Source organism: Mastomys coucha, unplaced genomic scaffold, assembly GCF_008632895.1.
Source record: "Mastomys coucha isolate ucsf_1 unplaced genomic scaffold, UCSF_Mcou_1 pScaffold16, whole genome shotgun sequence".
Classification (NCBI taxonomy): domain Eukaryota; kingdom Metazoa; phylum Chordata; class Mammalia; order Rodentia; family Muridae; genus Mastomys; species Mastomys coucha.
The window spans coordinates 25176639-25203135 of NW_022196898.1; the positions used below are offsets into that span (position 1 = coordinate 25176639).

A 26497-nucleotide genomic window follows, 5' to 3' on the forward strand; every position below is an offset into this window, starting at 1 on the left:
CATTTGACATAAGGAAACAAAGGACCATTAGTCTAGACATCCTGTTACAGGAGCAGTCCTGATGAATCGCTCTCTCCAGCAAATGTCTTAATATTCAAGGATGCTCTTTTCTCAGCACTGTTCCTGGAAAGATCTCTGGGTCTTCCTGAAGACAAACAGCAGGAGGGGAAACAGGACAGAAAACTAAGCTCAAGCCTGTTTCACAGAACATGGCAGTGTCATAAAGAGCTGCATGATTTTTCTCTTTTCTTGGGAAAAGCACAAGTTTTAGCACCAGCTCTAAAAATGCTGACAGAGGCAGGAAGAATGAGGCAGAGACTCGGAAAGGCAGCTGAGTGTGCTGGATCAGAGCACAGCTCTCTGAACTTGCTCTCTTCTCCGGGGCCTATCTTTGGATGGTCATATGCCTACCTTCCCATGTGCCCCTTCCTTCAGGGAGAAAGCTGTATGTTTGCAAGATACTAGTTATGAAGTGGCTCTTAGGACTTTAACTTGGGAAATACTGACTTATCTACAAAGAGAGTAAGTGTGGGGGTTTTGGCCTGATATAAACCATACACCCTGTGGTAGTTTGAATAAAATGGCTGCCAAAGGCTGATAGGGAATGCCACGCTATGAAAGGATGAAGACATGTAGCCGTTTTGGACTTAAGTGTGGCATTATTGGAGGAAGACTATCACTAGCCATACCTAGGCTTTGAGGCTTCAGCAGCTCAAGCCAGACCCAGTGGCGTACTCTCTCCTCCTGATGCCTTCAGATCCAGATGCCGAGCTCTCGGCTGCCTCTCTAGCACTAGGTCTGACTGCATACGTCTATGCTTCCTGCTCTGAAGAATGGATTAAACTTCAGAACTGTAAGCCAGCCCCAGTTAAATGTTTTCCTCTGTAAGAGTTGCTGTGGTCAGGGTGTCTCTTCACCGCAATAAAAATGCTAACTAAGACACGCTCACTTACAGGAGTTCACTCAAGAGACAACTGCAGCACACAGGCTCTTACATGCTGAACACACCAGCTATCTAATCACAGGAATGAGATACTATGATAGGTTTTCTATAAGATTCATTAGTGATAATATGACAAAAGTTTACAATGGAAAGAAGATTAAAATTTAGTATTAAAAATTAGATCAAAATGCATCTTGCTCAAAGGAATCCCAGTCCATTCCATTTTTACCTCCTCTTTTCTTTTCCTTTTGGTGCAGAAGGTGTGCTAGAGACTGAAGGCAAGGCCTCTCACTTGCCAGGTGACCCTCATTAATAAGGTTAATTAAGAAGTTGCATTCATAGGAGGGAAGAGACTGATATTCATTCATATGAGAATGAAAGACTGGAACATCTCTAGAAATATTTGCAGTGAATTAGATGGGTTTACAGTTCACTCCGTGGAGTGTAGACCAATTTTAGTCCAGCAACATAGCTACTCTGGCAAGGAATCACATCCAAAGACCTACTGTGTGAACCAACTGGAATGAAGACGTGCCACATACCTTTCATTCTTCTGGCTGACCTACAGATACATCCTTAGCATACACCTTTAAGGTAAAATTAGTTTATAGAACGAAGCAGTCATGTTGGAAAGTGATGCCTAACTGAAGGTCAGAGAGAGAAATCAGAGAAAGATTTGGCAGAATGAGTCAGACCTAGGATGTGCCCAACTGTCAGGAGAAATGGTATTTAAGAGCAACGCAGGGAGAGAGAGTTCAAGTGCATCTGGAGTTGAGCCAGTTGGGAGTCAGTACAGTGAGTGCAGTGCAGTGGAGCTGGGTTTGTTCATGAGTCCATGCAGGTCAGGAGAAGCAGTCGAAGCCAGAGAATAAGAAGGAGCCAGAAGATTAGGACAAATTGCCAGAGTTAATTTGAAGCCAAGCAGAGAAATTCAGTCAGAAGCTGAGAGAAACCAATATGAATCAGTCAGCTGGGAGAGGAACTTGAGCCAGAACAGCTGAGTTGAACGAGCCAGCCAGCCAGCTTTCAGAAAGAACTAGGAAGGGTGAGCTTATTCAACAATAAGCCTCCAAGATGACAAATACATCAGGTGAATAAAAGTTACTTTCACAGTAGGCTATTTCAGTGACAGGTGTAGGGAAGATTCCACAGAGAAAGCTCTAGGAGTCAGTCCATACTTCCTGGACATGAAGAGCCTTGTTCTCTCTTTGATGAGAGAAAAATGGATGTGTGGATACTCTCAGAAAGACCACATACATTTCGATCTGCCACAGCTCTTCTTGATTGCAAATTTGAGGATTACTCTGGTTTATCTTAAGTCCTTCAACTGCCATGATCTGCATCGTCTTCAAGCTCCCACCCGTTTCTCATTCCATTTAAGTATGAATGTCAAAGTCTACAGAACCGAGATTTATTTGAGGGTAGCATGCCCAGTGTGCTCTGTCCCACGCATCTTATACCTCTTCCTCTCCTTCTTCCTGGTATTGCTCATCAACATTATCCTCCTGCTGGTCTGGATTCCCGGCCATCTGTTGAAACAAAAGGAGAGGCTCATGTTACTGTACTGTGGAGAATTGTCTCACAGGATGCTGAGTGAAAGAATGAGTATACCATGATAAAAAGTGCACTTGCAAAAGTGCCTCAGTAGCGGAAAATGCTGAATGTTCATTTCTCAAACATTGAAGGTGGGTCATCCCTTGCCTGGCTCTGGGATTATAAGCATAACAACTCACATGAGGGTCTAAGACTTGCTGAAGTGGCAAATTTTCTCTATCTCACATAAGCATTTGCCTTCCCCATAAACTGGGCATTTCCTAAAATGCTCAGGTTGAACCCACTTTTCACACCAGGCGTTATCTTACCACCAAGTGCTCATCCATTTCTACATTCCTTTGCTTTGCTTCGCTTTGTTTTTGCTCTTCACTTTCCTCTGGCAAATTTTCTTCTCTCACTTGCTCGGCTTCCTCAAATTCATCTTCGCCTTGATTGTTGGGGTCGTCTGCTGGGTTTATATCCTCCACAGCTGCCCTCTGCAAAATGTTCATAAAAGGCAAGCAGCACTTCAGAACTGAGGCTCAAGTTTAACTTCCCTGGAAAGGTCATACACTGGTGGAAAATGAAATTGTCCTTCATGGGACTGTTCAGATCAATCTTTCCTAGGACTTGCAAAATCTCTCCCAACTTTTGTTTTGTCAGTGTTTCAGGAAGCAGAACGATTGAGGAGGTACACATAGTACTGCATTTGTGCAAGTGATTCCATAAAATTCTGGCAGGGAGTGAGGCAAGCACCTCCACATAGCCAACCAGTAAGAGAAGTCACAGGGTCAAATGGAGAAAAAAAATAAATAAGTAAGAATCAAACTGAGAGAGTTAGATGGGCAAATAACTCTTTTTTTCTGATATACTGACATGCATACAAACTCCCTTTTCGAGAAATGTGTGTGTGAGAGAGGTGTATGTGTGTTGCTTGCAAGTGTGAGCACTTACATATATACGTACCTGCCTGGGAATGAGTCAGTATAGAGGCCAGAAGTCAACTTCAGGTGTCACTCCTCACAAGGTTGACATTGTATTTTTAGGTAGGATATATCTTACAATGAGACATGAGGCCCATCCATTAAGCTAGACTGGCTTGTTATCAAGCCCTTGGTATCCAATTACCAGCTCCCCAGGACTGGGCCTGTAAGCATGAGCCACCTCTGACTTTCTATGTGGGTGCTGGAGGCTGAGCATGTCCATGCTTGTGCAGCAAGCACTTTACTAACTGAGGTATCTTTGGCCTCTGAAAGAAATTCTTAACATGTAAATAGGCAGAGAGTAGTTGATGGGAAAGAAAGCCCATATGCAAGAATAAATGGTCCTTTTGTAGTATGGTCAAATTTCTTTATCAACTAGAGCTACTGTGAAGAAGAATGATATTGCTCTAGAAAGGGATAGGAAAAAAAAATCAGACAATACCTCACTAAGATATTTCCACAGGAGTTCTCAGTAATTGTGTTGGCTTCACATTTACTTCAGTTATCCATTTAAGCACCCAGGACATTGGCTAAATAATACCTATCCTCAAAAAGATCCTGAGATGGGCAGATAAACCTCTGCTTCTTATGGGTGTCCCCAATCCTTTGGTAAGCCTTGGGACACCGACTGAAGTGGGAATTGCTCTCCGTGAGATGCCGAGGCCATAGAGTAGGATTGAGTCTCTCAACATTGGGCAGACAAGGGGCTCTTTCTACCATTCACTGAGCCACTTGACCATGGTCAAGAGCTCCCTGCCGTGTCAGATGGCTTATTACTGCACAGCCCTGGCCTGAAGCTTCAAGTGCAAATGACACTGCGCTCAATATAAATGATAAGTCATCACCTTCACATCCAATTCCAATTACTCTACAATCTCTTGTTTTATAGACTTTCTTGTATGAATTATTCATCATTTGTGAGAAGGATGGAGAAAAAAGTGTAACACACTCTGAGCAGAAAAAAAATGCTAAATATTTTTTAAGTTCATTAAAAATGCAAAGGCTAGCCCCAACTCCAACCAAGCAACAATTAAGGGGGTTACAAGAAGAAAAAAACTTCATCAAAGAAAATATTGACTACCGAATTGAATCAGAAGTAATTCATAATCTCTAGTTAAAAGAAGACAGGTAAAAGGCCTCAGCCTTTTCTAGTGCATTGAGTAGAATGAGCAAAAAGATGCTGGGAGGATCTGCCAGGAAGCAGATCCTAAACCTAAGTGCTTGTCAGACCCACCCTGTCCCCACTGGCAGCCTTCATCTCCTCTTACACACTTCTAGGTTTTTCTGCTCTGGCTCTTCTTGTTCTCAAGGGACAGTTCTCATTCCTCCATATGTTTCTACTTCCATTATTGGAAATAGTTCAGAGCTAGGTTCCAAGCTGCATATTTTCCTAAAGGTCATTACAGAGAGGGGTAAACAAAAAAAAAGAAGGCATTCTGAAAGCTAAGTAGAAAAGCCATCAGCATCAAGGTGCTCCAAGCCACTACTGAAACATGCTGGGACCAATAATCAGAAGAATTTCTAGATCAATGTATATAGAACTCAGGGACTGAATGCCATCCCAACATGTGTACTGATTTATTTATTAGCAGTATATGATAAGAGAGAGAAAGTAGACTGTAAACTTCATCTACACAAAACCCAGGATTGCATCCATTCTACAAGTGTTTGCATTTCCCCTGCATAGGGCTAAGGACCTAGACTGCCCAACCAGAAAGGTGAGGGTCTTGTTTTCAGTCAACACAAAGACTATCCTGGCATCTGCATAATTGTGCATACCGTCTTGGCACCTGATGTCATCTTTTCAAACCTGCAGCCACACATCCTTATTCATTGTTATTAGGGTGATCAAAAGCATGGGACAAAGTCACATGACACACTTGACAATCCAACAGACCACACAACCTGCCTAGCAAACAGGAAGTCTCTTCCCATCCCCTTTCCAAGCTCTTTGTCGGCTTTCTCTCTCCTCTCTCTTGAAGAGTCACTGTATTTTTCAACACTTCTTGATTTTGTTCTTCTAAGCTAAAGCTTAATCAGTCTAAAAGATGCCAAAGTTAATCTTCTTTTTAGTCCTGAGGACAACCTCCAGTCCATCTCCTCACACACACCCACTGTAGAAAGCACAGTCCAGAATAATCATGGGGAAACCAGAATTGTTAACTACACAGGCCTGCTCTCTTCAATGGAAGGAAAAGTGGAATGGCTTGACTGGAATGCTGGAGTGATATGCTCAACCTGGTTATCCTTTGCTATTCTAGTAGGAATCAGCCTCCACCTGAATTTCTCCCAAATCCTAAGAATTATTTAGGCCCTAATCCTGAGCTTTGTCTTTCAGTGAATAGAACTCATCCTTAAGAGGATGCATGTGTTGGGATTCAGACCCAAAGGCTAGGTATATATTTTATATACTGAAAGTAAATACAGTTTCCAGGTTCTCCCAGCATCCTACAGTCTTGACCTATGACAGGGCACGGCTGGCATATCCTGCCTCTAGCCTGAACTTTCAGCTCAGGAGCTGGGCTTCCCCTCCCCTCAGAAGCTCTTCCCTTTATAATCTATACATTTTGGCTCCTCTTTTCTTTGTCCCTCTGTCTACATTTTCTCTCTGTGTGCACATGCTCTTTCTGTTCCCCCTCTTCTTTGTCCTCCTCCTCATGGCAACTTCCCTGGCCTGGTTGGTTGGAACCAATGAACCTGCCAGAGACCAGTTCCTCAATAACCATGCCTTTCTATCCTTTAATTTGGCTTGGATTGGCTTATTTCACCAGCAGAGAATGTTTATCAGCACGTACTTTCAGAGAATATTTATCAGCATGTACTTTGCATCCTCCATCAACAGAATTCATCCTTCTGCTTACTACAAATTTTTCCTCTCTAGATTTGAGCCCTGAGCACTGTTTCCCAGTCAGTACAACTCATTCTTATGATAAAGGTCTCAGGTCCTTTGCTATAGCAGTATATTATCCAAGGGAATTTCAATGTAGCCATTGTTGAAACTTGGTTATGAGAATTGTCACATGGAGATTTCCCCCAACCACACACCAAAGTTCTACTGTGTTAAAATGTATAAGAATTCTCTAGAAGTTTTGATCTAGTCTGACTGGCCAAGGCTGACTGTACCACATTTCCATTTTCATTTCTTGGTGGTTGTTTCTTTGCTAAGTGATTCCTGCAGGGACTCTGCCATCCCCAACACCTCACCTTGTAATAGTTTGCACTTAAACACTTTTGATTTGTGCCTATATAGTTACATAAGATGCCTTCCTCAGGCTGATGAAAAAGCACATCTGGAACTAGAAACTTTAGTCAAACACATGTTCTCTTTTTCATCCTGCCTGCTGGGACCAGAGGAGGACACTTACGTCTGCTTCAGCTTCAGGGTCGCCTTCTTCATGTCCTGGTTCATGAAGTTCCTGTCTGTTGCCTGGGTCTCCTTCAGCCTCATCTTGGCGTTGGTTATCTCTTTCATAGGCTAACCAAGCAAAAGAAGCATAAAATCAGTCCTGCATGAATTGGCCTGGGCAGGATCTTTCCTCTCAAAAAGCAGCCTACAGCGTGTCTAGCTCATCTCCATCTCCGGTACTGACACATCTCTGTTTTGGTTGTTTTTGTTTGTTGTTGTTGTTGCTGTTGTTTTCCTCAAGAGTTCTGTCCTTTTTCTGCATGTCAAAAGGATGGCTAAAATGTACCATTCTATCTCTCTTAAGGAGAGATACTAATTCTAATACTCTTAAGGAGTATTTATAGCAGAGGCTGGCTTTTCCCCACCAGATATGAAAACAATAACTGAGACATGCATAATAAAAGAAACCTGACATAATTAATTTTTTTTGTTGTTGTTGTTGAACGTCAGGAAAAGTGAGAGTTTTCCATTAGGACATTTCAAAGGGGACAAGTACAACTGTGAACTCAAAAGCAGACAGAATGCTGCCAGAAAACACATCCTGTGCTTAGATTGCTTAGCAAGAGTTTACTTGCTAGTCTTTGAGGGGGAAAATGTATTTAGATTAACAGAACTCTAAGAGCTCACGAGAACTGTAAATCCTTCGAAAAGTAAGAGGGAAGATGGAAGGTTAAATATACAGAGACGTATTTAGTTTGCAGACAATAAAGAAGTAGGGAGCCTGCTGGCAAGCTACAAGTGCTCAGAGGGACCTATTAAATAAGAAGGGAGCAAATAGCTCTTAGTCTTATGAACAAGTGGAAGAAGTTAAAGTGACCCATGGGGGGGACATAAATGTAACAATTTCCTGACTCCTAGGGTTATAAAATACCACAACCGGCTGCCGGTGGAGCATACGCCTTTGCTTTTTGTTGGATACTTTCTAGAAAAATCAAACACTCGTAAGACTCAGTGGTACCAAGAAGAGTTACCTTAAGCTCTATCACTACAGGAAGCTGAATTTGACAAATTTCATCCTAGATGTTTATCATGTACATAAACAAGGGTACGAGATCTCCAAGCTAAGCAGAAAATATGGAAGCTTCCTAAAGAATACCAATCCTAAGCTAGGTTGTCAGAAACAACTATTAAGCACACAAGGAGATTCAACAGAAGGGACAGAGATGTAGGAAAGAGTCACCATCTTGGCCAGGTTTCAGTAGCGGTATGTACTTTTGCCAGCACTTAGACCAAGTGTGGCAAGAGTATTATTAGCATGAGTCAGAGGTGTCCTCTGCATTTACTCGGGGACACGGCCTGCTAGAGCTACAGAATGCGCTCCTTCCTATGGAGTGATATGACCAAGTAGCTTGATTGAAGAATCATCATCTAAGGAATCTTACCACCTCCCTCTTCTTCAGGGATCCCCTGGTCCTCGGCTCCCTGTGCGATGTCATTCTCCACAGCATTGTAATGCGCTTGCTGCCTGTCAGGGGCCCAAATTCAGAGATAAAAATCAGCCGGCACAGTTTGACCAAGGTCATTTCTCTATCAAGACAGGGATAAATAAAGATTTCAACTTTCAGAATAAGCCATAACTTGTTTCTGAGATTTAGACATACAATAAAGTGTAATAGTGATATCAGATATATTTCCAAAGCCTGCCTTTCAGTAGTAAGTTGTTATTCCTCGTGGAATAAAGTTAGAACGGAGGCTGTTAGGCTGCTTTGAGATTGCTTGCTTTTATTTTGCAGGAGCATGCAATGTGTGTGTGCGTAAGTTTTGGGAGGGGTGCACCAACATGCAGCAGCACACACCACAGGGTTGGAGGACAACCCTGCATATTGTCCTTGCCTTCATCTTGTTTGAATCAGAGCCTGACATTTGTTGTTTGCTCTCACATACTCCACACTGATTGGCTGAAAACTTGCAGAGATTCTCCTTGTCTCCATATCCCATGCTGATGAACTAGCCCAGAATTACAGACTGTATGAAACTATACTTAGATTGACATAGATTCTGGGGATACGAACGTAAGTCATAATGTTTGTGTGATGTTCCCTTTATCACCAAGCTCTCTTCTCAACTGATAACTATCATGATTAGGCAGAAAAAAATTATGAGTAAAATTAAGTCTCTAGCGTTTAATTCCCTAATTTTTTTTTCTATCTTGTCTTCATGAGCAATGTAAGTGTGTCCTCTTGCTATATACTACACGTACACAATGCTGATTTGACAGCAGAGGAAGGACTGTCTACACCCACCAGGGGAAGGGACAAGCTACCTTAAGTGGTCCTGGTGCTGCTGTTGGCCATTCTCATGGTCTGCCTGCTTCTGCTGAGCTATCTCTCTGGCCAGGAACTGCTGCTGCTGCTGTTGCCTTAGCAACTGTCCATGGAGCCTCTGCTGATGCAAGGCTTCCTGATGTTCTCTCAGCCGCTGGGCTTCCTCGTCTCTTCTTGCTGCCACCCTCTGCTGTTCCAACTGTTCCTCATATGGTGATCGGAAGTCTGTAGCTGCCTTGGTCAAATGCTCCACCTAGGATAAAAAGGGGGTTCATGCTGAGCTAGAAGAGTTAGACCCTCTGCATGCACTTCATTTGCTTGACAGAACAAACTTAGGAGGCAGGATAGGCTTCCTGGCACTTCACAGTAGGTAAGTGGCGATTGCACATAAAGCCCATGAACTTGTAATTTCCAGCTTTCTCTGAGTGGGCTTGGCTGTCTTCTGGACCTCTCAGCTGGAAGGTAGCCTTGCAGTGTGTTCTCAATCCAATGCTACAGAGCACCACACAATTAATCAGTTCTAACCTTAATTAAATTTACATTTTTAGGTTCTGAGTCAAGCTGGTAACCCCACACTAACACCACAATTTGTGAGGCTAAGGGTTTTTGTCTAGGAAGAGTTAAAGGGCCAAGGATGCTAATTAACTCCAAAAATGTATGTCAGTCTCAGGCTAAAGAAAATGTCAAATCTCAGCTTATACTGGTAAGGCAGTGGAGAAGAGAGATACAGGGACAAAGACAGAGAGAGGGAGGGAGGGAGGGAGGGAGAGACAGACAGAGACAGAGAGACAGAGACAGAGAGAGGAAGAGAGAGAAAGAAAAACAGAGAGGAGAGAGAGAGACAAAGACAAGGAGAGAGCAAGGGGAAAAGAGAGAGGAAGACTGTGTGCATGTGTGTGTGTGTGTGTGTGTGTGTGTGTGTGTGTGTTTACCTTGTGCCCTTCTTTAAGTACTATTCACCTTACTTTTAAGGGTCCCTCTTTCTCTCTCTCTCTCTCTCTCTCTCTCTCTCTCTGAAACTTGGGCTTTCTTGTCAGGCTGGCTGGCTGGCGCGCTCCAGGGACCTGTCTGTCTATTTCCCCCAGTGAAGGACTACAGGAACCCATCACCACACCCAGCTTTTTACACAGAATCTGGGATCAAACTGAGGTCCTCAAGCTCGTCCTTCACTGACTATCTCCACAGCCCCATTATTATTATTATTATTATTATTATTATTATTATTATTATTATTTTGTTATTATTTAAAACTCAAGCCAAATTCCCCATCAGAGAGAACATCCAGTGAGCACCCATGCACCTCAGCTTGAGGGCGGCCATCCAGAAGGTGGGCTGCATTCTGTCCCTGCTGATCCCGCCACTCTCGATCTTGCTCCTCTGGTGATGGGTCGTGTTCTTCCTCCAGATGCTCTGCCTGTCCCACCTGCTCCATCTCCTCCTCTTCCAGTGCCTTCCTGTGCTCCTCTTCCACTTGATGCTCCTCTGGCTCTCTGGGTTCTACTTGATTCTGCTCTTGTAGAGCCTGGAATCCTGCATCCTTCTGCATGGAAGGCAGAGCTCTCTCTTCTGTTCTTCTAGGCACTGCTTCATGGTTTGGCTGCACCTAGTTATTTCCAAGAGAAGCACATCACAAGAAATGACACTTTTCTATTTCAAAGGTGGTGACATTATGCTTCTATTACCTCATCTAGAAGGCTACAGCATAAGCAAAATCCTGGAGTCTAGAAATATATACAGCTATGACTAAAAAGGAAAAGAGGTGTGAGGGAGCTATTTCGTTCTCACTGTGTCATCTCACCCCAAGACAGAAATAATCTAGGCAAAGTTTTATCTCAGAGAATGCTCAGAGACCAGGAACCTGAAGCCTATCAGTAACCATGCATTAGGAGAACATTTCCCTCAAAGGCAATCCGACTCCAGCTCTGCTTAGCCTAGAAAGGAAATAAACCAATAAAATAATAAAAATCAGAGATCTCCAATCCTCATGCTTATGAAAGCTACTTCAAGGTCAGTTTTCCTCTCAACAGATATTTGCAAGGTCTGGGGTAGGCTTTAAAATTCAGTTGAAGAACAAATGGCTGGGGTGGATTCCCACCAGCTTCATTTTACTAGTAGGCAGAAGGGGCTTGCGCTACTGATGGACATCCATGTTCGTTTAAAATAGTTTCAGCTAAACAAGTCACAAAATGTTCTTTGTTACGACATTTCAGTTTGTGCCAGCCAGTGGACTTGTGAGCGTATGTTGGGAGAGAATGTGGGAACATGTGGGAGCACACGGGAGCATGGGTAAGCATATGGAAGCATGTGGGATTGTGTGGGAGCATGTGGGAGTGTGTGGAAGTGTGGGAGGGTGTGGGAGCATGTGGAAGCACACGGGAGCATGTGTGAGCATATGGAAGTATGTGAAAGCATGTGGGAGTGTATGGGAACATACCATCAACCTCAGGTCATGTTTCTCAGGAAGCCTCTGTCTTCTAAATTGAGACCTGGTCCCTCATTAGGATTCTCAGAATCACGAATTAGACTAGACTGGCTGGTCAGTGAGCCCCCCTAGCTCTTCTTGTCTCTGCTTCTCTAACACTAGTATTATAGGCACATGCCACATAAAATTTGCCTTTTTATGTGGGATTGAACTCAGTTTGTGGCAGGAATTGTACTGAGTCACCTTCCCAGCCCCAGTTAAATATTAATGTATCATGTTACATCATTTTGTAAAGCAAAGGTAGTCTATTTATTATACTAAACATAATACGATTATAAGTGATATTATTATAAGTATGGTATATTATATATTGACAGTATAAACAATGGCAAAATAGAAAACTAAATCAAGAAAATAAAAAGTTTTTGAAAATATCATCTGTCAGTTTGTTGAGTCATAGCCATATTTTCTGTAAGTTCCCGTCCTTTCCTTAATCTCCACTGGCCTGGAGGAAGAAAGCACTGATAGGAAGCTCTGTACTGCCTTTTCGCTCTTCTTCAGGTCAGATTAATTTCCTATAATTTAAATGCCTAGGGGACCAGACCATCAACAAACTGAAGCAGGAAGCCCTCTTCTCAAGCTAGCAAGGATAGAAATATCACTCTTGTAAAAGTCAAGAGTGGAAAGCATGAAGTAGGGAGAAAAGGTCTCCCTTGAATATCTGAACCCTTCTAGAGGTGCACCTTTGATGAAGTCCTCTGGCAAGTTTGCCATAAAACTGCCTTGCAGAAAATGTTTCCCTCAAGGGCTCTAAGGACATTCAAACAGCTCCCATTTATCCCCACTCTGTCTCTGGGAGGAAAGCTAGGGCAGATAACTTCTATCTCCCACTCACAGTTGGAGCAAACCAAGCTCTCAATCATTACACAGTGAACCCAGTGAGCTGGAAGTCAGACTAGCAGAGCATAGAATCAAATGACAGGCCTGCTTTCCTATCGTGACATTGAAATAGCTGGATATAAATCCCCACCAAAGAACTGGATTGTAAGAATGCCTAAGCCTGTTCTTGAAGGGATGTTCTGTTCATGCTGGAAACATTCATATTGTGAACTCTATTCAGGTTGACTTCATTATCCCCACAAGATGGCTAGCCACTTGCAGCCAAGACTTCTCAAACATTTATTGCAAACCTGCTACAGCATGCCTGTGGAGATCACAGGACAACTCTTTACCTTCCTCCATTTGGGTCCTGTGAATTAAACTCAGGCCATTAATCTGGTGACCAGGGGGCTTCACTGGCTGAGCCATTTCACCAACCCACAATAGGGAACTTTGTAAGAATTAACAATAAGCAAGGCCAGACTTTTGAAACATACTCAAGTACATCTTCATTTTAGTATGATTTTGGTGTGCTCTATATGAGACCAGAAGTGTACTAAGTTCTATTAGATTAGCTTTAATACAGAAGTGAGCTGCCAGATAATATATTCATGCTATTCAAAACCTGTTCACCTATTCAAAGGAGAAAAAAAAAAAAACATCTCACCTTCAAATATTCAGATACCAGAGCTCCTTTAATATAAGTAAATTTACATGGATACAGACAAAGCCAGAAAATTCCTTCCCAGCAAATGCTACAGCTTTAATTATCAACATGTTTCCCAGACTAGCTGAATTGGTTAGAAATACAAAACCTCAGGCCAAATCTCAAATGAACTGAATTGGCAAGTGGAGCTGTGGCTGACAAGCCTGCTCTTTAACATACCCTAATGGGGATTCTAATGTTTAAGAACTTCTAGGAATCTACTTGGTTGGAAAAGTGGGCCACACAGAGGACAGTTCCCCTCAGAACCGTTCCACCAGGAATTTCACCTCCCAGGAAGCCCCAGGTCAAACCTCTCACCTCTTGTAGTTCTCCTGTCAGCTTCTCTCTTACATTGGAACCTTGAGGAGCATGAGTCCCATGGGGAAAGGTGACATTTTGCTGCTCAGCTGCTGGTTCAGGATTTCGAAAGCTTGGAATCCTGTTCAGTGTATCTTTCAGTTGTTTATATTCTGCAACTTGTGTCTGCATGTAAATTGTACAGTTGGGAGAAAATTGTGCAATTTGAGGAAAGGAAAAAAAAAGAGAATATTCATAGGTTAATTAGATGGGCTTTTGGGTTCACTGGGTGACTAGGAAAAGCATTGACCTTAAGTTTGTTAGCAAAGTTGCAGATTGTCTTCATGCATTAGCTCTGCCTCTTTGGACATGCTTGACCATTTCTGAGCACATGCAAATTAGAATCAGAATTAAGAGACTAAAAAAATATCTAACACGTGTTAGTTTTCCAGGCTATATGAGACAAAATAAGAACTTGATCAATCATTCTATTATAATCATTATTAAAAGGCACCTATGTAATCAATGCTTTATCACATTAAAAACCTACTTGAAGACTTACATAATTATTCAAATTGAGACCCATTAACAATAAGTATGTCCTGAGTTACAGCTTTCAATGACCCTACCTATCTATCTATCTATCTATCTATCTATCTATCTATGTATCCTCACCTTCTTCTCCTTAGGTGATTTATGTTCAAATATGGTTCTATGCTTGCTACTTTCTAGATTGCTTTCCATACTGTGCTCTGGGGTAACAGAGAGTGGTAAAAACAAGAGAGTAATGAAGCTGGGCTTTTATTCATCAATTCCTAATGCCCTTTTGGCTTAATCGACAAAGGCTGTGTATGTATGAGTTTAAGACTAGTATAGACAGATGCAAAGGTGTATATTTGATGTGGGAGATACATAGGAGTGGGCCATTTCATTTTTAATAAGGAGCTAGAAAGGTTGAAAATACACCAATAACTTTAACAAAATCAGTGTTCACATTTCATGTACACTGCCACTCTTATTCTAAAACCAGAACTATTGTGTAAATAAACACTTACATAGACCCTCTGGACTTCCAAGCCTGGAGAGAAGCACTCTTTTACACCTTCTTCTTTTTAATATGTGTGGGTATGTGTGTGGTGTTGTATCCACATATGATCTACATCCAGGGTATGTGCACATGTGCGCACATGCATATGGAAGCCCAAGGTCTACTTCAAGTGGCTTTTCTCTATCATTATTCATCTTTATTTTTTTTTTTCCAGACAAGGCTTCTTATCAATCTGAAGCTCACTGATTCAGCTAGGATGGCTGGCCAATGAGCTCAAGGATCCTCCTGTCTTGTCTCCAACCCATTCATTGTTGGGATGATAAGTCTATTCCTCCATATCTGACCTTTTTTGTAGAGATTGGGAATCCAGATTCTGGTCCTCATGAGTCCATGGCAGGCACTACAATGACTGAGCCATCTTCCCTGCTTTGTTATATCTCTTCTAGTTTTCAAAAAATGAGGGTGTTAGCTGGCTAAATATGTATCAGAGGAGTACTTGCGTATAGTTTATATACAAATGGAACACGTAGCTGGCAGTAGCATGTACTTCAGAAATTAATCAGCATATTTGGTGTTCAACTTTGGAGCTCAAAAAAAGAAAAAAAAAACAATGAAAATAACAACAACAAAAAAAAAACCCAACAAAACAAAACAAAACAAAACAAAAAAACAAATGATATCCACAAAGCTATGCTCTTATGTGGAGGGATATATAAGACCCAATTCTATTCATTCTTTTTCTCTTCTTCTAAGGCAGTGGTTCTCAAACCATGTATTGTGATCCCTTTGGGGTGTGACCCCTAGGACCATCTGCATACCAGATGTTTACACCACAAATCATAACTATAGCAACAAACTAAAATTATGAAGTAGCAACAAAAGTAATTTTATAGTTGGGGTTCACCACAACATGAGGAAATGCATTAAGGTGTAGCAGCGTTAGAAAGGCTGAGAACTGCTGCTCTAAGGTATGCAATCCATGTAGGTAGTCAAGCTGTGGTTCTGTGTACATTAAAGGTCATATTAAAATATGTAGGGACCATGCCCTCCCTCCAGAAATAACTTAAAAAAAACATTTTGCTTTGTATTTTAAATTAAAATTAAATTTTAAAGTGCCTGCCAAAGTGTGTGTGTGTGTGTGTGTGTGTGTGTGTGTGTGTGTGTATGACTGTATGCCTCAGCACCATTGTGGGTTTCAGAGGACTTTCCTTCCACTTCTAGTGGATTCTGGGGATCAGAGTATGGTTGAAAGGCTCATGTGGCAAGCATTTTACCCACTGAACCATCAATAACAAAGAATCTCATAAGAGGATTTTGCATAAGGTATTGCCAGTAACAGCAATTTTTCCCTCCCTTGGGGATTTGGATACAGTTGTGATATGATGTCATTTACTTAATGTGTGTACTCTTCAAAATTTGAATATCTGAAATTTAATCACTTTTTTTGATACCAACCAAAGATCAAAGGTTGGTGCATTAGAAGGTACTCAGCCCTAAGGCTAGAATCCTGATGAGTGAAGCTAGAGCCCTGATAACAGGACACCAAGGAGCATTCCTGGTCTATTTCCACAACACAACAATACAAGAAGCCAGGAGCCACCAAGCCAGGTGTGAGTGCTCACAGGCATCTGAATAGAGGAAGCACAATCTAGGACTCCCAGCTTCTGGAACTGTGACTGATTTGTTGTGTCTAGGCCACCAGTCAATGGCATTTTGTTTAAATCAGCCCAAATTAATAGAGACATATAACTCTAATTAAGGTAATTAAGGGATGCACTAGCTATAGAATAAATATTAGGACCAAAAGAACCCCTCTCTCAAAAGGCAGACCTTTTATCACCCTCTTAATCAAAATAGTTTTAAGGTTACACAGCTGTTAAATATACTAAATAATTAAATAGAAGACGATACATAAGTTTTTTGTGTAGGTTATTTTTTTTTTCTATTATAAAATACTTCCAGGACTGGAGAAGGGAAACTAGGTGTATTCCTGGGGGCGAATGGAATCAGGGAGATCCAGACCAATGAAGGACTATCTCAAAGTGGAGGATGTCCTGAGGAGTGACCCTTGCGGTTGACCTTCTGGCTTCTACTGACACACATGTGCACACAGCCATGCATATAACAATGACAGAAACCTCAAAAGCTGGCTCAGTAGTACTGCTAATGTGCTACTTCAGACTTGGTTGGGGTCATTAAAGAAATGATTTTAATTCTAGTTCCGTGCATTTTCAAATTGTTGCTGATTGTATTATCCATGGCTGTTGCATTGCAGTGTTCAAATCAGCTTTATCACATTTTACTGTGTGAACCTCACATAAAATAACACTTGGCAAACCTTAAGATTTGGAATGTACCAGTGCTTAGAAAAAATCCGTTCATATACAGGTAAAAATAACCATGGGTAATAGAGAAATAGACAGACACTCAATTGACAAAGATCCCCAAGGAGGAACAATTCACAAGGTCCTATCCCTAGCCAAGGATATGGGTGGTTAATGGCAGCCCAAAGAAGGATAATCATGCTTCTCTGTGATTGTGGGCACAGTTAGATTTCCAGTGCTCCAGTGTATGGACCCACACCTGTGTCCACATAGGCAGCAAATTGGGTGCGATGAGATAAAATGAAAAAGGAGAGGGGAAGTGGAGTTGGGAGGGGGACTGGTTGGTGGCTCAAGGGATTTGTGGGGGAAATGCTGGGTGACTACCATCCTGTTTTGCATATATGTATGAAACCACCAAGGAGTAACTTAAAATATTAAAGAAAAATATAATATGAAAAATGCACTTGGAAAACTGCAATGCAAATGAATTTTTTATAATGTAAAAACAAATTGGCAAACAGCCTAGTGCCCTGAATGCAAACAGAAGTCATTGAAAGAGATGCAAATAGACGTGAGCCCAATGCATTGCAGCTTTTAGTAATTTTTCGAAGCCAAACTGAGTAAGCCAGGCTGTCCGATTCCTCTGGCTCTCCAGCTATAAAGTACTCATCTGGATATTACCTTGCCAAGCCCTCCACAGCTTGGATTTGATTGTTTATTCATTTAACAGACATATACCAAAGAGACTGTGTTGTTCCAGGGGCTATTCTATTCTCTGAACAAATGATGTTTATTTTCTTTTCCACTGTGACCCTTCTGCTTTTCTGTAGTATGAACAGCCCTATAGAAACCTCATCCCAAAAGGAGTATGCACATAGGCTGGGATACTGGGAATAAGGGAAAGAGAGAAGACAAGGTCTGGGAATAATTTATTAAGGGAGTCAGCATCACAAAGCCCTACACCTACTGTACCAAGAGTTGACATAAGCCAGAGAGATTCAGAAGGCCGGATTCAGAGTGAGTTAAGTGTCAGAATCGTTCATGTAGGATGTAGCAGAGGCAGATACAGTCATGTATAATAAGCAATGAAGAGTTTATTTAGTAGTCTCTTTGGTGACTTTTTGAAAAGCATGCATTTTCCCCAGGGATTAAGAGTGCTGTCATAAGTCTCTGAAGACTGTGTTGTCAGAAACAACATGCATGAAGGGATTCAGAAATAGTAAGCAGACTTCAAAGGACCCAACAAAGGCTGCTCCCTCCTAACCTGCGCAGCAGCCAGTGCACTCTTGTGGTCTTCCAAAGTCACTACAAGCTGTTCATGCTCGGAGAGTAAATTCTTATGCTGTTGCTACACAAAAAAGAAGTTTACACGTTGAGCTAAATTAACGCCACAAAACAAACCTCCTTGGTGGGGCCACCCAAATGTTATTTGCTCAGTCGATGGAAGCGATTGCAACATTTGTTAAGTTCAAAATTGCCTGGAGAGAGGTATGATTTATGGAGGATTCTAAAATCTCTCAAAACTGCTGCCCTGCTACCCGGATAAACCTTTCACTACTAGTTAGCCTCTGTAAGTAAAAACCATCTTACAGTGTAATTAGCCAACAACATAATGAGTTCAGTATTTTTTTTTTTTTGGTTGTTTTGAGATAGGGTTTCTCTGTGTAGCCCTGGCTGTCCTGGAACTCACTCTGTAGCCTTGAACCCAGAAATCCACCTGCCTCTGCCTGGAAAGCGTGAGTTCAGTATTGATAGAAATATTTAGATGTCCCAGGACACCTTTAGCTTATGATATCAAAGTGGTAAAAGTATCATGTATACTCCGGGATGCAAAGCCCATGTCAGTGATGCGTTGGCAAAGCAGATCCATTAAGGACTCAATTTTTGAAAAGAAAAATCTTTACTTTTATTTTTTAATTGTGTGTGTGTGTGTGTGTGTGTGTGTGTGTGTGTGTGTGTGTGTTGGTCATGGGGTATGCATGTAAGTGCAGTGTCCACAGAGGACAGACACGGACATTAGATTCCCTGGAGTTGTGAACCAAATGTGGTTTCTCTGCAACAGCAGCAGGCACTCAGTCTCTCAGCCATCTTTCCAGCTCCCAGGAATGACTTCTGAAGCCATTCTGCAAAGTGAAGGAGACAAACCCCCCAGAGCCAAGTGTCTGGTTCATCTTACCTTGACATCTTGAAGCTGTGTGTGAATGTCTTGGTGTGCTTTTCTTAGTTGTCTATTCTCTTCTCTCAAATTATATACAGTTTCTGTTTTACAAGAACAACCACACATAAATACTGAGAACTCTCTAGTTTGTATGCTATTGTTTGAAACCTGAAAACTTATTTCAAGATGTATTATGAATCTTAACAGTAAAATATTGGAAGTCAACAAAAGACTATATCATATAGGTGTACAACATGGGTTCAAAGGCTCTTGCAAAATGGCCATGGTCATTGGCCTCTGGAAACAGTCTATGCATTTCTTATTAAGTCAACAATTTAATCACACAGGTGTTTAAAATAAAACATTTCTATTAATTAACAATCCCTTGGGCTTGAATGTAAAAAGTAGATGGTCTCAGATTTGAGGATCTTCACAAACAAGAAGTTATGAATAGAACAGACTTTATTTCTCACAGCATGAATAACTTTTACATCCTCTCAGAAGGTACTAGAAATAAAAGAAACCCTACTTATCTGATGATAACCTCTAATTTTTTCTTAGTCCTATCCATGAGTTCTTGGTTAATTTAAATTCGACTCAGAGAAGGTCTTCTTCGAGTTAGAGCCTGAGAGTGTGGAGTCAGAGTGAAGTCCCACAACCTCCCCTCACTGTTCAGGTACCAGCTTCCTCATGTGAATTCTAGATCTATCCCTCTACTTTCCGGAACTCTATTATTACATGTTTTATATGCTAAATATGATTGAAACTTATAGATTTGGTGGTCTTTTGAAAAACGGGCCTATATAGCCCCTTCCATCTTTGAGTACTTACTCACTGCTGTTTAAAAACGGATCTAATAATATCTGTCGTTATGAGGTCAATGAGTGCATGGCGATACATAGCACAAGGGAAGCTAAGTCCTGGCTTGGTAATTTTACAATTTATTTTGGAAGAGGCTGTGATTGGGAGAAAGAAACAAGGCACAATTAATATACGAGCTGGGACAGCAGGCATTAACTAAATCTGGGCTGCACCAGGTAAACTGTCTCCATATGGAGATACCTCTGCAGGCAAGGCTCTTCCCTCTTTCCAGGGAAGGTAAGTATCAGAGAGAATCAGTCCCTTTCTCTCAGCATCGTCAGTGCAGTTTTACTTCCTTACTGCCCTTTCTGGACGCCTGCGCACAGGATTTATCCTTGCACTTGGGGGGAAAGTTAAGAACAAAATAACATCTGGCCTTTATGTCATAGCTGATTATCTCAGAAGGCAAAACAGGCCACCAAACATACACCATTGCCACCTACAAGGACCTTTGTATACGCCCAGCTGCAGGAGGCTTTTTAACAAAAACACTTGAAATATCTAACTTTGGTGAGCTAGTCCTGATTCTTTTTCTTTGCAAACTTATTGGCAGTGGTTTCTATGAGTTCTCTGGACTTCAGCCAGCAAGATTTTCTCACCAGCCTCCAGATCTCCATATGCTAAGTAAAGCAAGACTCTTGCCGGCCTGCCTGCCTCCAGGTTTGTGATGAGAATTCAGTAAAACTATTCAGCGGAAGGGTTTCACATAATCCTAATACATTATAGGAATGTATCATCAGCTATTCTGTTCACAATGATGAAGAGAATTATATATGTTTCCAGGCCTTCTTAGGAGATGGGGAGGTCGAGATACTTCTCTTGTACCACATGAAGCTACCAAAACTTGCCTGCACTTATGGTCCCTAGCCACCACTGCCTCTTCACCAATCACAAAATGCTTTAACTTTATAAGCCTAAGTCTTTTATCTAGAGTCCTGTCTTACTTCCACTTCCATTGCTGTGATAAAACACTCCCACTACAGCAACTTGGGGGAGAGAAAGTGCTTTAGACCACACTGCCAGGTCATAGAACTTCCCCTTAGGGAAATCACAGTGGCAGGTGTGTGAGACATCTGGTCCCAGAGCATCCATAGTGAAGACTAAACTAGAGAGGGACACCTATTGTCTGCTTTCCCAACCATTTCCATTCAGTCCAGGACTCAGTCAATGAAATGATGCTGTCCACAATTAGACCAACCCATGTCAACTAACACAAATATGAAAAAAACATCACAGGCATACTCACAGACCAGACCAACCTAAGCCAGACAATCCTTCATTGAGATCATTTCAGGTGGGTTTAAGTTGGTTCAAGTTGACAGTTAACAGTAATTATTACAGTAACACAACCATTCTAATCAAACATAAGTAAGGCGCCCTTCATGGTATCAAGGTACTTTCTATACTTTCTATACTCAGGTGTTTCGAATCCCTTCAAGAAATTCTTCCAAAAGTTATTTCCTAAAAGTATGACTGTTTTGCTTTCTATCTCTTCTAAGTGTTGTGTGTGCATGAGTGCATGCGTGCTTCTATGTATATGTGCGTAATTCCTTTTCTTACTAATGACCAGTTCTCTAAAGCATGCTGCATTTACACTTTTATCCTGGGTGTCAGTTCTGAGGTTGAAATACCTTGGTAGTCAGAAATCACTTATTTGTGTCCTCCTATTTTCTGTAATTCTGATTTCATATATATATATAATTAAAATTTTACTATATATGAATGTTGCTTTAAATAATTTTTAAAAAGGAGTTGGTTTAGAATTTAAGAGCACTTAACCAGGGGATCCTGGTTTAATTCCCAGCACCCACAAGGCAGCTCACAACCATGTCTTACTCCAGTTCTGGGGGTTTAATGCCCCTTTGGGGCCTCTAGAGAATCAAGGCATGCTCGTGGTGCACAGGCATATGTACAGGCAAAACACCATTTATATAAAGCAAAAATTAAAAGAGTAAAAAACGAGTGCGTTATACATAAGGGAGATTGCTATTCAGTGTGATTATTAAAGTTAAAAACACTAAATAACCTAAAGGCCATAAAGAAGGTCAGTGTCATAGCACTTGTGTGTGTTCCTGTTGCAATGGTATACAATGACATCTCTGGATCTATCCAATACCTTTTAGCTTAGAAAGTTCTTGTTCCTTTTCTTGCTGAAGCTGCAAGTATCTCTGCTTGTGGTCATTGAACGTTCTACTGAAGTCTTCCCCTTGCTTACGATGTTCCTCTTCCAGGTCACTGTGCTGCTTCCTCAGCTCCTCATGCTGACTCTGCAAGATGAACACTTGAGCAGAGATGTTCTCTACATCACACAGCATTTATGTCTTCACCAAGTGGCCTTTCTCTTATCAGAAGGTGAGAATGCACGGTAGAATAAGCTCAGTTCTTGAGGTTGGGTTCCGTTTGTTTGTCCCTTTCATTTCCTTTACTCTTCAATTGAGTAGTTTTAGATCAAGTTCAAACGTAAATCTCCTTTTGGTTTTAAACATCATTATGAGTGAGAAGCTAGCCCAAGCTATGGAAAAGGGGTGGGGGTTGGGGGGGGAGACCTGAGGCTGTTTCCCTGTAGTCAAATTATCATAGAAAGGAGGTAATAATAAATTTGGCCTTGTCTACTTTGTGTATTTTCTCTAGTTAACAAGCAAGATCAAGGCTTCAGAGTATTCATGGGATGGTCCAGGATAACTATAAGCTAAGCTACCTAAATCTGAAACTGCTCAAGGCTCTTCATGATATAGTATCACATATCTACCACTATGCTTTCAATTCTTTTAGACTGCTTCTTCTTCTGAATTCAAGATAAAAGCTACACAAAGCACTGGTGTTATATTAACTACAATGTCAAAGAAATAATGGCAAGAAAAAGTCTGTTTATGTTCAATATGCATTCAATTCTCTTTGAGATATTTTAGAAAGACTCAAAGGCAGGACCATTTACCACGAAGGACCACTTTATTCAACATTTCTTTGGTTTTTCAGTTAGCTAGTGACCCAGTTTGAGAGTGATTGCAGTAGCAAAGAGGCAGAGTGGATCATCTTACCATTGGGGAAAGTAATGAAGTGTTTCTAGAATTCACTTTTATTTATTTGATTTCATATCAGAATTCTACACCATCATTACCAGTTAGTTAAATTCCACAATCTCCAAACGCTTATGTGGAAGGATGGCCTTCTTTAAGTAGTGCGCTCCTGAAGATGGTAAAGGTTCTAGTGTCAACAAAGGGTGTGTGCCCTGCTGATATGAATGGCTAGAAAGCAGAAGACTGACACCCAGGACTACTGTGGGGCAGAGACCATGGGAGGCTTTGCACATGGTGCTGAACACTGTGTGCCTGTCTGCCAGGTGGACAGAATCAATGATTCTCTTAACTTTCCTTTTTGTGGTTTTGATCTTCCTTTGACACTTAAGAGTGAGTTTTTCCTAAGGCCCAAGGAAAGAAAAATATTACAAATATAAGCTGTTTTCTTTGGTAGCTAAAAGTACACCTCTTAGACAGACATTAGTAACACAGACAAAGCTTTTGAGTTCTACACAGTCCAGTCTGTGTAAAATAAAGGAAAAACCACTGTGAGAGACTAAGCAAACCACAAACTCTAAAGACATCAAAGAGAACAAATTTTTAAAAGTAGGTAACCAGAGAGCCTAATTACTATATTAAAAAATAGGTAATACATTAACCAAATTTTTGTAAAAAAAAAAAAAAAAAAAAGTAATAATCATGCAAGGTACTAAAACAACTGACAATTTTTACACAACTATGACAATATACACTAAGTCAACTTTATCTAACCCTTCTCGTTTATGATATTAAACATCACTAACCAGTTCAAACATCACCTGCTCCCTTCTTCATTCATACAGGTCAGTTTAGGTTACTTACTTTCAGCATCTGATGTTGGACATTCAGTGCACTATATCTGCTATTGGAATCTTGCTGTAAATAAAAGAAAATGAAATTAATAAAAGATAGTTGATCTGGTTCTTTTGCTATGGACAGCTTCCTTCCCTAATAAAAGAATTTCATTTTCGGGTCTGTAAGCTAACATAAATTCTGTGTTAGAGAGAGCGTGTCTTTAGGGACATTTCTTTTATTTCTTTAGCGCTCCTGGAGACTGAGATCAGGACCTTGCATATGCTAGGCAATCACTCTACCACTAAGCCACTCCCTAAGAAGTCCCATTTCTTACTTAACAGCAGAAATGAGGCTTCAATTTTCTCCTGGGTTCCTAAGCTCTGAGTCATAAAGAGATTAGACACAGAATCATAAAATGATAGGTTGACAGGATGCTTAGAAATAGTTTGGATTTGTTTCTCATAATCCAAAGAAGCCTAGAGGCACAGGCACTCAATGAACTTCTGAAAGTCACTGTGTATGACTAATACAGGGTTTAGTGCCCAGGACAGGTGGGAGGGGTGGGAGATACATCAGTTAAGAGTAGACCTCACCTGTTCAGGCTGTCTTAAGGGAGGAATGGAAAGGCTACTCTTCCCTCCACTTCAGTGGGTATTCTCATAATCTTCATTGGACCACCACAGTGAGAATTCAGAACCAATATTAGTACTTTACATAGTATGAAAGGGAGAAATGCAGCTTGAATCTAAGCTGATGAGGGCTTAAGTCTCTCTTCTGATCCCACACTCTAGTGCATCCCTGAGATCTAAGGGAGCAGCTGTCCGACAGTCCTCCAGGTTCCAACATCCTAGGCTGCCACTCCCTTCTCTAGGCTGACTGGTTTTGCACAGCACTGCTCTACTGTGCTCTGTCACCAAACAAGGGCACTCCTGTTTTCTTCTCATAGCTCCTAAACTAAACTACACTTCTCTGGTTTATCATTCATCCCCTGCCTTACTCTTTCTTTATCTTTTTAGTTTATAAAGGAACTACACTACAAAATACACAATTTGTATGCACCCAGGTCTGGTTGGGGATTTTAAAAGCAAGTTAGAGATGAAAGCTGAAACTGTCCTTCAGGCAATTCAAAGAATTGTCTTTTCTCAGCTTTGAAATTACTAAACAGCAATGTTTTATTCAACCAACACTCACACATTTCTGTAGTGTAAGACAAAGACTGGCTTTTCTCCAGCCAGTTTTACCTTTAAAATATTTTTAAATGCCAACACCGCCTATTCTGTCCATAATTCATCTTTCATATTCCTGCAATGTGAACTCTAAGACAGTTAGTTCTCCTCCTTGATAGTACTTTGTAAGCAAACAGAAGTCTTTCATGCCAAAGAAAAGAGACACCATGAGCAAATAAAAAAGGGAATAAACATGAGCTTCCCTGCTGGCACACACAGTAGCACAGGCCTATAATCCCAGCATTAGGGAAGTTAAGGTAGGAGAATCAGGAATTCAAAGTTATCCTCCACTACTCAATGATTCAGAGGTCTTCTTAGATACACAAGAGAACCAGTCTCAAAACGAACCAGTCTCAAAATGCAATCCAGATCCAAATGCAACCAAACAAACCTCATGTGACACAGAGATGCTACCCCAATTTATCACTAGGCAGCAGCCAAGTGTGAAGAAGCAAGGAACGGAAGCTTACCTTTCCTTATCTAAAACTTATTAAATAAACAATGCATACAAGTTTTCCTCTCGGTATTTTTTTGTAACAAAAATGTATGTCCCCTCCTACCATGCTAGTAAAAGTGGAGCAAAAATTTTTGCAGTGATATTTTTATCTCCCTTAAAGTTCATGAAAACAAAATAAAAGCCAAAACAGAACAAAGCCTTACCCTTCCTTTGTTAAGTGTTTCTTGTGCTTCTAACTTATAAACAAGGAAATCTAGGAAAGATAAAAATAGAGAAAGTATTAAAGTATTAAAGTATAAGTTAATCCATTTAAAAACTTTTAAACATCTCTGAGAAAAAAATGCTATACTTTACTCAGACTTACAGAAAACGATACAGTTTTTTCAAATAAATATACCTAGTGATTTATATATATCATTTTATCTCTGGAAGACAGGTGACAAAGCTTATAGTTTTCCACGTTCCCTGCTCTCTTTGAACCCTGCCTCACCAGAATCCGTGGCAAGTGACTAATAGCACACTTACAATATCTCTGTGAAATCTGCCTTTGAAACGGGAAGAGGGTGCATTTGAGACAAGGATGATTAACAGCTAACCCCTGGACGGCACACTAAATTTCTTCAGGAACTGAAAAGACGATCAAGCCATCTAAGCTATCTTCAATGCTCTGAAAACTTTATTATCCACTAGATGGCTCTATAAAATCACTCTGCAGTGGAAGACGGGGCAAAGACAAGTCTGAAAGGATTTCTCAGAAGTTTTAAGTCTGTTCAACCTATGAGTCAGGAGGGTATTACATAGTACCCAGCACCCACCCCCACACTCACCAAAGGAGCCAAGGGTTTAAATTCCAAGATTCACCATGAAACATGAGTAAATAAGAACTAAGGATGGAGAAAACTTCCAGTAGCTGGATGCTAGAGTGTACCATTGTTTCAAATGCTCTGACAAAATTCGATAGGATTGCCTGTGTTAAGTGGGAATTCCTAACTGGACAGACGTGCTAGCCAAATTTCTCATGAACTTATAGTAACACCTGCTTCATTCAAAGGATTCCAGGTAGAGGGTCAACTCACTAAGTTACAGACAAACGCACATAAACAGTGTCGTGTTCTAAACAGTGTATGTTTTCCCCAAAC

At 41.0% G+C, this 26497-nt stretch overlaps 1 protein-coding gene across 2 annotated transcripts in view; it reads right to left on the minus strand.

Annotated features, from left to right (window-relative positions):
- Window positions 1-26497, minus strand: part of Golim4 (golgi integral membrane protein 4) — a 78800-nt gene that overhangs the window by 7172 nt on the left and 45131 nt on the right. Inside the window, exons 3-14 of one of the 2 annotated variants that reach the window (XM_031374114.1) lie at window positions 25562-25611; window positions 23703-23756; window positions 21941-22091; window positions 18982-19064; window positions 18070-18153; window positions 13455-13619; window positions 10430-10732; window positions 9129-9382; window positions 8248-8330; window positions 6825-6934; window positions 2806-2973; window positions 2404-2472 (exon numbers count right to left, since the gene is read on the minus strand). In XM_031374114.1, coding sequence (XP_031229974.1) covers window positions 2404-2472; window positions 2806-2973; window positions 6825-6934; window positions 8248-8330; window positions 9129-9382; window positions 10430-10732; window positions 13455-13619; window positions 18070-18153; window positions 18982-19064; window positions 21941-22091; window positions 23703-23756; window positions 25562-25611 — 1574 coding nt within the window. The remainder of the gene's footprint in view (window positions 1-2403; window positions 2473-2805; window positions 2974-6824; window positions 6935-8247; window positions 8331-9128; window positions 9383-10429; window positions 10733-13454; window positions 13620-18069; window positions 18154-18981; window positions 19065-21940; window positions 22092-23702; window positions 23757-25561; window positions 25612-26497) is intronic. The other variant, XM_031374115.1, reaches the window with a different exon arrangement.